This window comes from Pogona vitticeps, chromosome 1, assembly GCF_051106095.1.
Source record: "Pogona vitticeps strain Pit_001003342236 chromosome 1, PviZW2.1, whole genome shotgun sequence".
NCBI classification, from domain to species: Eukaryota; Metazoa; Chordata; class Lepidosauria; order Squamata; family Agamidae; genus Pogona; species Pogona vitticeps.
The window spans coordinates 315,862,585-315,878,007 of NC_135783.1; the positions used below are offsets into that span (position 1 = coordinate 315,862,585).

Below are 15,423 nucleotides of genomic sequence, written 5' to 3' on the forward strand. Positions count from 1 at the left end.
TACCACTTCTACACCCCCAGTGAGTTTCCATGGCTGAGTGGGAATTCAAACTGAGGTCTCCTGGGTCCTAGTCTGTCACTCTATCAAGTACAACACATTTGGGATATGATTTGGCAGGGGGAGAAAAAGGACTCTGACAGTTGAAATGGTGATAAAGAAAATAAAGATCAAAAATCAAGGTTGGTTAAATAATGAAGGCTGCTGAGGACTGGAACTGCAAGCAAAACCAAGCTGTGCATGTTTGTGCTGCATAAAAAGCAACTGGCATGCCTCATTGCAAATTGCTTTTGATACTTAAGACAACTTCTCAGACCAGTTGTGATATAAAATAGGAGTCTTTTATTCAAAGGAAGCAGAGAAGGAATACTTTTTAACATACACAGAATTGTTTCTGAGGCCACAGCCCACACTTGCAACAAATTCATGGTTAATAATGAACTAATATATACACATGTGATAATGTCTGGTTTCTGTAGTTAAATTATAGGCTTATTGATGAATTATAGGACTTAAAATCAATTTTAAAGATTAATACCATTTTAATTTTATTTCTATAAAAATCAACATAGTCACAAACCTTTTAAAATAATTTCAATTCCTCATTTAGTGTTGTGTAACCAATACATTATGGTAGCTTGAAAAGACACATTTCTTTTGTGCTGTTTCAAGATTTAATAAAGAGGAGGGGAATGTAGCAAAAAACGTGACCCATGATCTTGAATAATAATTGTGACTTTTAAATTACTTGATATAATCATGCTGTTACAACACTGTTGGTTGTTGTTTTTACTATAGTATTAAAGACTAAAAATATAAGCAAACTTCTTTTAAATTGAGAAAACATAAGCAACAATTCTTTATTTCTCCACTTCATATAGAATAAGCGACATTCATTTGGTTATTAAAATATGTTTAAAAATATTTTTCCCATCCAGACTTTATTAAATTATTTGGCCTTTAACAGCTGTGTTAAAACTCTATTCTGTGCAGTGAACAGATCAACAGGAAGAAATTTTATTTAATTATACATCTAAGATATTATCATTTACCTTTGGGCATAACGACATTAAAAAAACTCATGATCAACATGTTCAGCTTTCCACCGCACACAAGCAACTCCTTATACTGAAAGTTTCAGACAGGTTGCCAATTAACTACAGAGCCAAATTCAGGGGGTTGATGATCTATAAGGCCTGATATACAGAGAACCACTGTAATGTAGTGGGCAGAGTGTTAGACTAGGATTCCAAAGATCTCGTTTCAAATTTTGACTCATCCATACAAACTCTATGGTGTTGCAATAGTACCGATAGTTTAGACATCTAACACATGTCAGGAACTCAACTATGGCTGCCATAATTTGGAAGTGATATGTTGGCTGAAAAACCCAATAGCACAGAACTCTCCCATATAGGCTGCCCTAGTCTTTGTGATCTGGAAGTCCCTGCTTCTTGAGTCATAGCCTGCTGATGAACAATTGATCACAGTGTGAAGGAAGGGCCTGCCTCACTGAAGCAGTCCCTCCACTAAGATTAAGGGCACCTATGTAGCATGAATATCTATGTAGCAAATGCAAATACTACACCTGAATTAGGAAAGAGTCACATACTGGTGTTAAACTGCAGCTGAATTTCTTGAGTATGTTAAGATGGGATGCGACTCAACAATCTTTAGATCTGTATTCAGCTGCTTTGGTGAAATACTGCATAGCACACTGTATTACTCATATGGAATATGAAATAACTTCAGATTCTGGATTGATTGCCCATCTAGCCTGGCAACTGGATACTTGATAGGAGAAAAGGCCCAAGGAGGATTCTTGTTCCAGTCATAATGTGCCTGACTGACATTATCTTGTTGCACTTTGATGTTATTTTCTGTATCCTTTGATTGCCATATAGCCTGCTTGACTTTTTTTTACTTTATGCAACTTCTGACTCAGTCTTTACAGCTAATCTCAAACCCCTGTCTACGTCCTGATCTTAAAAGAATCATTTTAATAGAATAGCATTACATCTGAGCTAATAAAAAAAATACATGGCTGTAATGTTAGGTCTGTGATATGTAATTTGTCACTTCTGATTAAGAATAAAATACTTTATTGCTTGATAGCAGTGAAGCTGAAATACTTTGGCTTCTCTTCATGTCATATAAATTTTTGGCCTTTTCAACAGGAATCTCATAGAGAAGATGTCAAGTTACAAGTATTTAGAGACAGTCTTTCATTCCTCTGGATCCTGGTTCTCCCACATAAAGCACACAGCAATGAATGCACAAAAATGCTACTGCATTAATTAGATTTTTTTAACAATAAAGGGGGGCAACATGTTCCATCGGTGGTCAAAGTATTTAAGGCTAAAGTAATCACACAAATGCTGTACGGTTCCCAATTATTTGCATATTCCAATCTGCACTCCTTTGAGTTTGTCTACTTCATATTTCTGAGAGCTATACTGGCAGTGCCTCCTTGTGTCCCAAATGTAGCTCTACGCCTAGAGGCAGGTTTACTCTCCATCAGAGTGCATTCCAAGGTCTATATGTTCAATCACCGGCTAAAGCTTATCTTCTTCCCACAAGGTTTGCCACCACTGACTCTTTCTGACACCTTCCAATCAGAATGGAAGTGTCACCTGACAAATGAAGCTCTGCTAATTGGTCTTTCCCCAAATACTTTTATAGTGATGGGTTATGCCAATGCTAAATCAGCTATCAAGCAAAGGATCTGGGACACAGAACTATTTATTTAATTTATTTATTTGATTTATATACCGCCCATCTGGCAGCCAAGGACACTCTTCAAGAACATTTAGGTTCAATGGACAAATCTAGTGTTGTAAAAACCAACGCCTTTATACTTCCCACATATATGACCAGTATAACACCACCTAAATCTACAAGAGCTTTTACCTCAGCCAGACTTAATGTGCTGCCTTCTAAGCTCCTGGAAGGGAGATTTCAAGGCATACTCTATTCTGATTGTTTATGTCCTTACAATGGTGGTGAAGGAGAAACAGTGGGGCATGTCCTCTTCTACTGTCATTTCTATTGCGATCTCTGCAAGGATCTTCTCTACCCTATTCTTCAAAAATTTCCAGGGAGAGCCAACAAAATGTATATTCTTTTGCTGCTCTCTGATAAGGTTTCTTACATTAGTAGTAAAGTGGCCAAATACCAAGCTGCCACAATAGCTTGCCACAGTCTTCTGATCACATAAGGTCTTTGAGTGCTCCCCCCGGTTAGAGATGATTTGTTTAACATATTTTTTAAGAGAGTTGGGGTGGCATACTGATGGTTATATGTTTCTTCTAATCTCATCCTATATCATGTGACTGATGTGATGTTCTAAACGCTTTTATATCTTTCAATAAATATATGTTCTGTTGGCTAACTCAGAACATCTTTTTAACTTTAATGTCGCAAAAGAGCCAGAGGGTTCATAGATGGTGTCATATTTTTATCTTCCTGGACATTGACTGTAATAAATTATTATATTATCTTTTGCTTTTTGCTTCCAATTAATGAAAAGGACAAGAAGAATGGAAAGGGTGAAAAAAATAAAGTTAAAATCCCTATTCGAAGACCAAAGTTTGCAAGGTCCTATTTTATTTGTATTCTACCTAATGGCATCTCAGAACTTTCAAAACCAAAGATGAATTTTCTCTTGTTTAAATGTGTTTGTCTGATTATGTTGGTAGTGCATCAAGGAGCATAATCAAGAGATCAGTAAGATCAATATTCCACTAAAATGAATGAAACCTAACTTCCCAAATGCCTGTACTGTACTTAAGTTTCCTTTATTTCAAAGAGGATTAAGCACACCAGACTCTTTAGTTGCACTTTAGTTGTTTGTGTTCCAGCTATAAATAGATGTCAAGTTTCACAAACAAACATATGGATGTGTTACTACTTATAGATTAGCTGAAAAATGTGTTAATTACCAGAGTTTGGAAGCAACCCTTGATAAGTAATAATGCTATTTATAGCATCTTACTTTTTGGGGTAATGAGGTGGCAGCAATGTATTTTGAAAAATAATGCAACAACTGATAATATCATCACTTTTCCTACTGTAATGGCTGTTTTCATATTTTTAAATGTATTTAAAATATAATTGAAAAGTAGCATATTGGTAACATAGCACTTTTAAAATAATGACTGGCAGTACCGAGTTACTTTTTTTCAAAAAAAGGAGGGAAAGCAGAAAGAAAAACTTATTTTGTAAAATAACATTGTTGTATGTTATGAAAATAATCAACACAAATTCTAGCAGACAGAGTAAAGGGCTGGTTAAATCAAGAAACATGATGCCCTTTACAATAGCCCGCTCACAAGGAATTAATGACTTATTTAGAAACACATACAGGGCTGCTTCAAACATAATGCTAAAATACAGTTCAGCATTATAAGAACAAGTTGCACAGAGGCTTACATGGCTGCAAAGACAATGATTTAAACTTCTCTTCGTTTTGGATTATATATTTATTTTATTTCTTTTACTTTAGGCACTACTCTGGGGGTCACAACAAATATAATACAAAACAAAAAATAAAGATTAAAGCATAAAAAGCAACCTATAAATTACCACTACAAACAGATGGCACAGATCAAGCATATAAAAATTAACAGCAGTTTGCTGTGTCATCTGAACCTGAACAAACTGTGGCTCATTTTAACTATGCTTTGCTGAAATAAGCCAACTTCAGCCTGTGCTGTAGAAGCAGTCTTCCAAACAATACCACTGAGACACCTGGATTGGAGAAAGCAATATTGAATAGCTAAAAATATTTAGCAGGCTGACAGAAATTTTCAAGATACTACTACATTTTTTTACAGCACTAAGTCTGTTGAACAGTAATACATAATCTGAACACAGAAAAAGAGTCATCAATAACTAAAGCTTGCCAGAGGCATAGCTATTTCTCTAAACTAACTGCTGGCAATATAATCCAATTACAAGTATTAAACGTCACACTGAGGTCAACTGGCCTCACTTTTTCTAATATTACACTTCAGCCAGTACTCATTAATGTGTCTGTTGAATGGATTAACACATCCAAAGATACGGAACAGAAGGGGCACACTCCAATGACAGCCAACTGTTCATTTGTTACAGGACAATGTTCCAGGTCTCAACTTATTATCAGTAATGTGGAATTTATTAAACTTTGAAAAAATACCAGTGGTGTGAAACATTGTTCAGTATTTTTAAGGAACTGTATCTGCTGATCTTACGTGCAAACAGCAAACAGGGTCATGTATTTTACATATGACTATTAAGCAAGAAGAATGTATATTTTGTTACCCTAAGAGAAAACTTCTCTAAAATTATGAATTTTCCAGGTTTAAGAAATCTTAGGAAATTGGGGGGGGGGGGAGAGAACAAGAGAATACAGTGGACCCTTGACTTACGGAATTAATCCGTATTGGAACAGTGGCTGCAGGTCAAAAAGTCTGTAGGTCAAGTCTCCATTGACCTACAGTGCATTGAAAACCGATTAATCCCGTAACAGGCCGTTTTTGTTCCATTTTGGTTTTTTTCTGGTCTGTAAGTCAATTCTCAGGCTGCAAGTCAAACCTAAATTTTGAGGCCAGAGAAGTCTGTAACTCAAAAAGTCTGTAAGTCAAGCCGTCTGTAAGTCAAGGGTCCACTGTAGTTTGGGAAAAGTTCTGTAATACTTTTAGAAGTCTAGAACATTACCAGTGGCTGGCCCTATGCTGGCAAGTGTTCTAAAATGTGGATTTTTATTTATATCTATTCTCTGTATATATTACTTGCCACTACAATAGACTGATTGGTTTAGTAACGGTTTAGTGCTCAGAACAGTGCAGAGATGGCGGCTAAATTTGGTTAAATGCAAGAGGCACCATGGTGGCAAAGAGGTGTCTTGGGAGACGGTACACTCTGGTGTATGACATTATATTTGCAGGAAGGATGAAAATATATTTACATTAAGAATTCTTGTGTAAAGGAAAGGATATACTTATGTATGTGTATGCAAGCATGAATGGAGAAAGCAAAGAGAAAACAGATTCTGCAACATACAACTGCAACATTTTAGGGGTTGACATTTAACCTCTGTAACAGGGCTGTTTTTTAATGAGTAACAAAAGAACCAAAACATGCACTGCAATATAAAGTACAAAGAGATCAAATCCTCAATAACCTTTGAAGAAATTATTTATCCTGCACTCCCTGGACTTACTGGCCCCTAGGGTTAAGTTATTTCCGAACACTTACCTTTTTCGTTAAGGAGTCATCAGATTCAGAAGGCATTCTGGTTGATACGTGAAACATTACTTCCACAGTAGAGGTAGCAAAATATGGAGTGGTTAATCCAGTGCTCTTGTTTTTTTGCAGCCCTCCCATAAAACCACAATGGTTTGTAAGATTCACCTAGTATTAGAAAAAGTGTAGTAGTTTTAACTAAGCATGGGTGTCTAAGAAAAGTACTTTATTGCAATAGCAAAACCATATGAAACACTCAGATCTGAATGGGTACTTTGTTACTACATGGTTAAGCTATAAAACCTAAGTATCCCAATTAAATGAAAAAGCCAGCCAAAACCATATAGCATAGGTGTATCCCAAAATCAGCACAACAGTATTTAATATGACAGTCATAAACGGGAAGAATGAGAGTTCCTGTGGGGGGACAAAATTAGGTATAGTGTAATGGTAGTTATTAGGCAGTAGTGGCTACAACAATCTCTTATGTTAAAGGTGTTAAATATATACGACTGTCTTGCTGCTAAATAAAAGTTCTTACACTGATATATCTATAGCAGCCACACATGTATGGCTCCAGGTTAGTATAGCTAATATACAGAGAAGAGAAAAAACTGGATGTTGAAAAAGCTGGTCCTTATTAACTCTGGCTTTGCATTAAGTGAAATAAACCAGAAATTATAAACAAAATCGGGATGTTTTAGAAAAAAGTGAATACTCATGTATTTTCCTTGTACATCAATTACTGAGCTGATATTGATAAGGAAGAACTCAAACTCAGGTGGGTGATGAGAATCTCAGTTCTCCGTTGTCCAACAAGTTCTACAGCCAAACCATGAAAAAGGCACAATGCAACTTCCAGACAAAGAGAAATCTCAAAAGGTTTGGCTTGAAAGATATAAGGTTCCTTTTCACCAGTTTCCAGTATGAATTCCTCAGGAATTGTTGTTATTATGGCAAAAGGTCATTATAAAAGTGTAATCCTAAAATCGGAAATTAATTAATAAAAAGTAATATTTCTAAAAAGATACCTCCCAACCAAGGCCTGCTACAAAATCCTCGTAGGCTTGGCTTCCTCCAGTATTAGTAAGAATGGAGTGTTTGTCCTCTTGCCCCTCAGCGACATAAAATACTGCAATTTTGTGCGTCTCTCGGCTGTAAGACACAGGACTGCAATTACATAATAATACTCTCTGAAATCACTGGTGAAGTGGCTGTCAAAATGACTTCCATAAATTTTTAGATATTTTTAAAAATATTAACGATTCTGAATAATAGTCTCTACTTGACCACATTATACGAAACAATGTGCTAATATTAAAGTAGATTTATTAACTTTTGAGGCTTTTTACAAGAGATGTTGTGTTCTTGATCGTTATTTATTTTTGATTTGCCACATTCAAATCTCTCTGACCTTGGCTTTAGAACCTTTAACTTTGGTTCTAAAGCCAAAATCAAAATCCAAGAAGTTGTTTCATCTGGATATGCTCTGGATCTCTTTTCATCTATGGATATGTGAGGGATCTGGGGAACTTGGAGTGGGGGAGGGTATGCCTAACTGCTGCAGTACACCATGTATATCCCCAAAACTTACTCTGGAGAAAATGGGAAAGCTGATAGAGCTAATTTTCAAATGGCACAGACAATTCTAGGAGGAAGGAATGCAATTTCCCTCATACTAACTGTTGTCCACTAGCATGACACTGCTTTTAATTGAAAGGCGGCAGCTAAAGTTATTTGAGCAGCCATTTTAGATTTTTAAAATCCTATTTTTTCAACAGCTGGTTCCACAGAAGGTTGATTTTTACACCAAGCCATCTGTCATTTAATACCTGACAACAGATTTCATTTCATAACATATTTGTACATATTTTGAATTGTTGCCCGTCATAAATTTCAATTTGATGCCATTTTGTAATTTTTCAATTTAGGTTTCTAAATCCTTTGGGATAAATCATACGTCTTATATTAGCTGACTCTCAAAACATCATTTTAACTGGTTAAACAGAATAATTGTGTGATACATGGATGCTGATAAAGAACTGGTGTCAAACATTCTGGCTGGCATAATCTATTTTAGAATCAAAATAGAAGTGCATCACTTGGGTGCAGACAGATTTGGTTCAGGAGGTCAAAAACACACACACAAAAAATCCTCAAATAAATTCCTCTCAGAGAGCCTCAAAACATTATTCTTTTGAAAGCACTATTGTCTTAAGCAATGACTGAACTAAGAAACCAACCACTGTTAACTCTTTTTAACATATGTATGTCTTAAGATGACCAATAAATTGAATTGAATTGAAAATAACTGTTGAGCTACACACATTAGCCTTTCGGTCATATGAGAGTGGCTGGATGTGGATACAATCATATCAAGATCAAGAAGGGACGTAGGGGCGCTGTGGGTTAAACCACAGAAGCCTCTGTGCTGCAAGGTCGGAAGACCAGCAGTCACAAGATTGAATCCGCGCAACAGAGAGAGCTCCCGTCATTTCTCCCAGCTCCTGTAAACCTAGCAGTTTGAAAGCATGTAAAAATGCAAGTAGATAAATAGGTACCACCACGGTGGGAAGGTAACAGCGTTCCGTGTCTAGTCGCGCTGGCCATTTGACCATGGAAACTGTCATCAGACAAATGCTGGCTCTACGGCTTTGAAACAGGGATGAGCACCGCGCCCTAGAGTTGGACATGACTGGACAAATTGTCAAGGGGAACCAAGATCAAGGGGAATGCTGGCTTAGCTCAACTGCCACTCTTCTAAGCAGGTAGTGATAAACACATTATCCACCTACTGTTTATTTTAATGCACAAACTGGGGATATTGACTGGTCTTTCCACTAAAGCCCAGTTGTCAATTCATATTTAAAGGTAAGTATATGGTAGGTCAGTGTTTGTTTAGCTGCTCCCACTTACAAGAGAGTTAAGTAGGAGCAGGTGATCAGCACTTACCAGCATACTGGCTCATTCACTATAAACCAGAATTTCTCAGAGTTCTGATTCATTGTGACGTCAATGTGGTCAATTACTTAGAGATAAATTTCAGTGAATTTAAAATAACTTGGCCAGATTGAAACACTTGATTGAAACCTCTTTGCTTTCAGTAAGGCATTACTTACAAAAGCATTTCCAAAATAAAATGATTAACTCATTATGAGAATACTTGCCATTGTCTTGAATCCAAATTTTTAAGTTCTCGAAGTAGCTTCTCATTTTTTTTCAGGAGATGAAAGCTTCTCCTAAATAAGGAAATTCAACAAATGTTTTCATTACTTTGCAATGACAGATGTAGGACAGCACAACACATTTTCAATTCCATTCATGCAATCTCCTACAGTTTTCTTGCCTTTTGTAAGACCTTTCTGTATCAAAGATGAATAGATCTTTTAAAAATAATATATACATATAGTTATTTTTTTATCCCAGGTGGTCTTCTGCATCCTTGTTAGTGCCTGGAACATAATCCCCACTTCATTCCACTTCTTCCTATTTAATCTAGTGGGCTGAACAGGACTCCCTTTGGAGCACATAAAACCTGCTCTTTAGTAGGCCAGGCGATAACTGCTTAGTGATAAAAAGGTACTTCCATGCTTGCCAAAGGAGCAATGTAAAAAAGAACAAAAAACCCCACACAAAACACCTTGAATTGTTGGTTTCAATATAACAGGGCAAAGGAAAAGGTAAAAGTTCCTTCAGATTACCTACAGAATTTTAAAAGCCTGATGATTTTACTATAAAATATTAAAGTAGATATTTTTACAATGTTGATGTAGAGAGGGAAAGAATGAATACGCTGCAACAAGTAACTCTTAAGCAATCATTAACATATTTGTGTATGAAGAATCTAGCCTTGGTTTTAGAAAAATTATTTGTGTGTAAACACACTCAACACACTCACTCACACAAACACAAACACACACACCTCTTACAGGGGACAGACTGATACCTTTAAGGGATAGACTGGTTCTATATCTAGCAAACAAATTTAGAAAAATAAACACAATTTTCATTCTGGAATCTATTACTAAATAACTCTAAATCAGAATTTCCCCTGAAAATCAGCTTTTTCCACTCTTGCTTCACAATTCATAGTACTAAAAATCCAACAAGTCTGGTTTTGGTTGTTTATTTTAAGATGTAGAATTAGTTAGAAAATCTACATAATTTTAATGTCTTATGACTGTGAACATTGTTCAAGAAGAGGCAAATACTGTATACAGCAAAATTCCCTGGCAATAGTGTTCACTGAAAGCAAAGTGTAACAAGCAATGGTATTTCGGAATTCAGCTCACTAAGGAAGGAACTCTTTACAAAGTTCAGGGCCATAAGAAAGGATTGGCAGACAAAAATCTTCTATTTAAATCCTAACTAATATTTGAGTTAGGACTAGAACCTCATGCAGTAATTACTGCCATCTCTGGATGTGAGAGGAGGATTAGTATAGTTACGTTAATGAAGTCATGTGACCTCTCTCTCTCTGCCATTTATACAGAGGGATGAAAATATGGTGGATATTTTATTTGGATGTTGCTTTTGTGTCAGAACTGGGAACCAAGGCAGCTTAAGAAGTAATTTATAATTAAAAACACTATGTTATAAATGTTACAAATAATTAAATCAGATAATAAAAACAAAATGAAATTGATTTTAAAAAAACCACAGTAATTACAATTAAAAATTAGAAACTTGCAGCACATCTTTTAAACTCCTATCCTAAGCAGTTAAGTCTCTATCCACTACCATAAGGATAGCAGAAGGAAGCCAACCTAGACTCTTCAGGAGCAGCCACTGAGAAGGCTTTTCTAACACTCCAGATTTTGTAGCATGCACAAAGCACTCCAAAGTTTCTGCTGCAAATTGATTGAAATACCTAATTAAACTTTCTGTTAAGTAGCAGCATTTCATAAAACTATCAACAGCTTCATTACAAAATGCCTTTAAACAAGTTATGGAAACAAGCTAATAGGTTTGTGACAGTCTCAATGTACAGTGGTGCCTCGCTTCGCGATCGCTCCGTTGAGCGATGAAATTGCTTTGCGATGGACTTTTGGCCATCACTGGAGCGATCGCTTAGCAATGGCCCCTATGGCTAAAATTCGCTTTGCAATGATTGCGGGGAAGCGATCATGGCAAAGCGAACTTTTTAAAACAGCTGATCGTCGGTTCCAAAATGGCCACTGCTGTTTTGCCTCTCTTTGAAGGCACCCAAAATGGCCACCGCTATGGAGGAATTTCGCTTTAAGGTAAGTTTTTAGCCCATAGGAACGTATTAAACACGTTTTAATACGTTCCTATGGGTTTTTTAATATTGCTTAGTGATTAAATCACTTAGCGATGTTTTTTCCGGAACGGATTAACATCGCTAAGTGAGGCACCACTGTACATAGCTTTCACAGAGGATAAAGCAGATTCATGGAGGATAAGGTTATCTCTGCTTAGTAGCTGCTGTCTATATGCTACTTCAAGGGTCGCAGGCCAAGAGCTGCTGTACAAGGACATCAGGAGAAGACTGTATAGCCCTTAGCGGTGCACAACACGACCAATAATTCTGTTTCACAGTACAGTTTTTAAAAAAGAGTAACAGACCCTGCATTTTTGGGGCAGAGGTATGGTTTGCAGCAGATCTTGTGGGGAGAGAAAAGGCACTGTGAACTTCATGGCTGGTCCTTAAAAACAGCACTGTGATTCACAGCACTTTGATTAAAGAGTGTGGGATAACGTAATATATATTTTAATTATCATTACAAGAATGGAAGAAGAGTAGATGTGCTGCGGTTGCTTTTTGCAGCAACTACTTTTCTCTTCTAATATTTAGTTCGTTTCTAAACAATAAAGACTAAATCACAAATAAAACAACCTTTTTACCTTTTATCCCAAGAATTCATTCCCAAAATACTGAGAAGCAATCTGCAATAATAAAATGCTGAATAGGGCTTTTGTGGGGTTGGCTCATCCTGCTCCATAGCCTTCATATTTAAGTCACTGAAGTGCTTCTCAACAAAGTCTCGTTCTTCTGTGTGTTGTTTAAGGATTGCATTGATGACATCATTCTCCTGCTTCTCTGAGACGCAAACAGGTTGTGGAGCAGGAATATTGAGAGACACACCTGTTCTCTGTAAGCACTCAGGACTAGTAATTCCTATATACTGCAACAGCTCATCAAGGGCATCTTCTTCATCCCTAATTGTGTCCCATGTTGGCACAGTCTCTCTAAATCGTCTTTTTACTGGAAGCGCAATTCCATCTTTTGTGCATACATCTTCTGTATAAGGAGTAGTTTCTGAGACATCTTCTGGCTTGTCTTGGTGTGGAAATGGCAGCACATGAGAAGTTGGTTCAGTTAACCCACAGAGAGGTGGAGGGCCATACAAAATTGCAGAGTCCCATGAATATTTACCAGATAGATCTCGCACTATAATCCTGACATTTGCATTAGCTGATGCAAGTCCAGCAGAGAGGCCTCCTCCTGGCATGTTTTCTTCAGCTCGAATTTGTATACATGAAACTAAAGTTGTATTGTTTAATACAAAGAACTGGAGGTTTGGATTCTCGAAAAGATCAGGAGAAAGTTCAGGGCTTTCACAGTAAGGATTGTCATTATTTTCACATACTTGACTTGTTAGCATAGCAGGTCCCCCACTCATTGGATAATGGCCTAAATGGTTTACCAGATGAGTTATAACGGTGCGAGCTGCCACAGAGATCAATCCTTGTTGCATATGAGATTTTACTGAAAAACAAACAACAGGCACTTAAGTTATACAGATAAACTATTAAAAACCGCAACAGGTACACAAAAAAGCAAACATTTAAATTTGAGTTGTGAAAAAATACAGTATGATTTAAATGAAATCAGGGTATATTTTAGAGCTACAATGCAAAAGCATTTTGAAACCTGAACAAGCCTGAAAATGAGGCTCTCATACTTTGGGCACAGAAGGAAAGATTCATCAGGAAAAAAAATAATGCTGGGAAAAGTTGAGGGCAGCAGGAAAACAGGAAAACCACATTAGATGAATTGACTCCATTAAAGGAGCCACAACCTTTTGTTTACAAAAGCTGAGCAGGACAGTTGAGGATAGGACATTTTTGGAGATCGCTAATTCAAAGAGTTGCCGTAAATCAGATGACTATAATAATGCAAGACACCACTTTCCTAGGCAGAACAAATATTCTCATAAGCAACAAGATTAAAAAAAACTAGTTTAAAAGAAGATAAAATAATGTTTTCCTTTAACTGTGTCAGGGGAAAAAAAGACAGGTTACTTACCTGTAACCATGGGTCTTCAAGTGGACCTCTGTGAATTCAAAAGGGTTAAGTCAGCGCCTGAGCTGGACCTCTTGGAATCTTCTAGAGCTTGAAAGAGAAAAGTAAAAAAGTTGAGGTTACCCCTAATGTGTATACTTCGCCCGCCTCAGCCTTCAGTTCCATTTATCTGCCACCAAATCCTGTGCTTATCTAGACTTAGTCAGTGACGGATAGTGGGGAGGCTGGGCGGGATGTGTGAATTCACAGAGGTCCACTTGAAGAACCATGGTTACAGATAAGTAACCTGTCTTTCTTCAGCGTGGCCTCTGTGAATGCACACAAAAGGGTGACTAGCACACTCACTTACCGGAAGGAGGGCCATCACTGAAGGACAGATGTCAGCACCACTCTCCCGAAGCCTGTCTCTCTTTTAGCCCTCAGGTCTAGTCTGTAATGAGTAATGAAAGTCGAGGCATTAGACCAAGTGGCTGTCCTGCAGATGTCAGGCACATCAATGCCATGTAGCAGGGCTGTGGATGTAGCCATGGCTCTGGATGGGTGAGCCCGAAGGCCTTCCGGTGGAGTTTTATGTTGGAGGTCATATGCTAAAGAAATAGTGGAGACAAGCCATCTGGAGAGGGTTGATGATGAAGCTGAAGAACCTTTTTTCTGTCCATAGAAGCACAGGAACAATCTATTAGAAGATTGGAATTCTTTAGTTCGGGACACATAAAATGCCAGTGCCCATCTCACATCAAGGGTATGGAGCATGCGCTCAGTGTCTGTCATTGGATCAGAAAAAAGAGTAGGTAGCATTAAGGGCTGGTTAAGATGAAAGTCTGTGACCACCTTAGGCAGAAATTAGATGTCTGGGTGAAGTACCACTTTGTCTTTAAAAAACTGCAAAAACGGTTGGTCAGATCTGAGTGCAGCTAGTTCACTCGCCCTTCGAGCCGATGTGATGACCACCAAAAATAGTGATTTAAAGGATAAGAGACACATGGCCATGGGTTCAAAGGGTGGGTGCAAAAGCACATGAAGAACCAGTTGAAGGGACCACTGAGGAGTTGGAGGTTTAATAGGTGGTCTGATATTAATAAGTCCTTTGAGGAAAGACTTAAGCGTAGGGTGAGAAAATAACCGCGACTCTCGAGGTTGAAACGAAACAATTGCCGCAATATAGATCTTCAGGGTGGAAATGGTCAAATTGTGATCAAAAAGATAAAGTAGATACTGTAGCAAAGTAAACAACAAGACGGGAGAGAGCACAAGGTGTCTAGCCTCTGCAAATTTTAAAAAGTTCTTCCATTTGTAACCATATAGAAGTGTTGTGGAGGGCTTCCGGGCATTATCTAGAACCTCGATCTCAGGGAGATTCTCCACGCTGTTAGATGTAGAGTTTCTGGGTCTGGATGAAGGACATTGCACGCATCCTGCATCAGGAGATGTGCAGGAGCGGTAACTTGATGAAGTCGTAGGCTATCATTTGAAGTATGGCAAACCAAGCTTGATGAGGCCAATAAGGTGCAATGAGTATTGCCTCCACTCTCATTTGACGGATCCTTATCACAGTGTTTTGTACAAGGGGGAATGGAGGGAACAGGTACAATAGGCTGGAAGTCCAAGGAATCATGAATACATCCCCAAGAGAGTCCTTGCCGTGTCCTGCTCTCGAGGCATACAGATTGCATTTCTTGTTGAGATGAATAGCAAACATGTCCACTGTGGGGGTTCCCCATTGGCGACACAGAGTGGTAAAAATCTCGTCGTTTAACTCCCACTCGTGGGTTTGGCCTGGCATTCAACTCAGTCTGTCCACTAGCTCGTTGTCTGTCGTGGAAACATATATTGCCACTGGGAAGATGTGGTGTTGATAGCACCATTCTCAAAGGTGCACAGTCAGGTACAGAAGAGATCCAGAGTGAGTTCCTCCCTGTTTGTTGATATAA

The 15,423-nt window shown here is 37.8% G+C and overlaps 1 protein-coding gene across 17 annotated transcripts in view; it reads right to left on the reverse strand.

Annotated features, from left to right (window-relative positions):
* Window positions 1-15,423, reverse strand: part of RALGAPA1 (Ral GTPase activating protein catalytic subunit alpha 1) — a 208,115-nt gene that overhangs the window by 37,806 nt on the left and 154,886 nt on the right. For 10 of the 17 annotated variants that reach the window (XR_013544636.1, XM_078392390.1, XM_078392386.1 and 7 more), the window contains 4 exons: window positions 12,091-12,955; window positions 9,393-9,464; window positions 7,257-7,380; window positions 6,238-6,393 (listed from right to left, as the gene is read on the reverse strand). Coding sequence is in view for 15 of the 17 variants with exons in the window: in XM_078392390.1 (XP_078248516.1) it covers window positions 6,238-6,393; window positions 7,257-7,380; window positions 9,393-9,464; window positions 12,091-12,955 (1,217 nt within the window). In the remaining 2 variants the exon portion in view is untranslated. Of the gene's footprint in view, window positions 1-6,237; window positions 6,394-7,256; window positions 7,396-9,392; window positions 9,465-12,090; window positions 12,956-15,423 lie in introns of all 17 variants that reach the window. The other 7 variants (XR_012082600.2, XM_072986374.2, XM_072986375.2 and 4 more) reach the window with 1 other exon arrangement.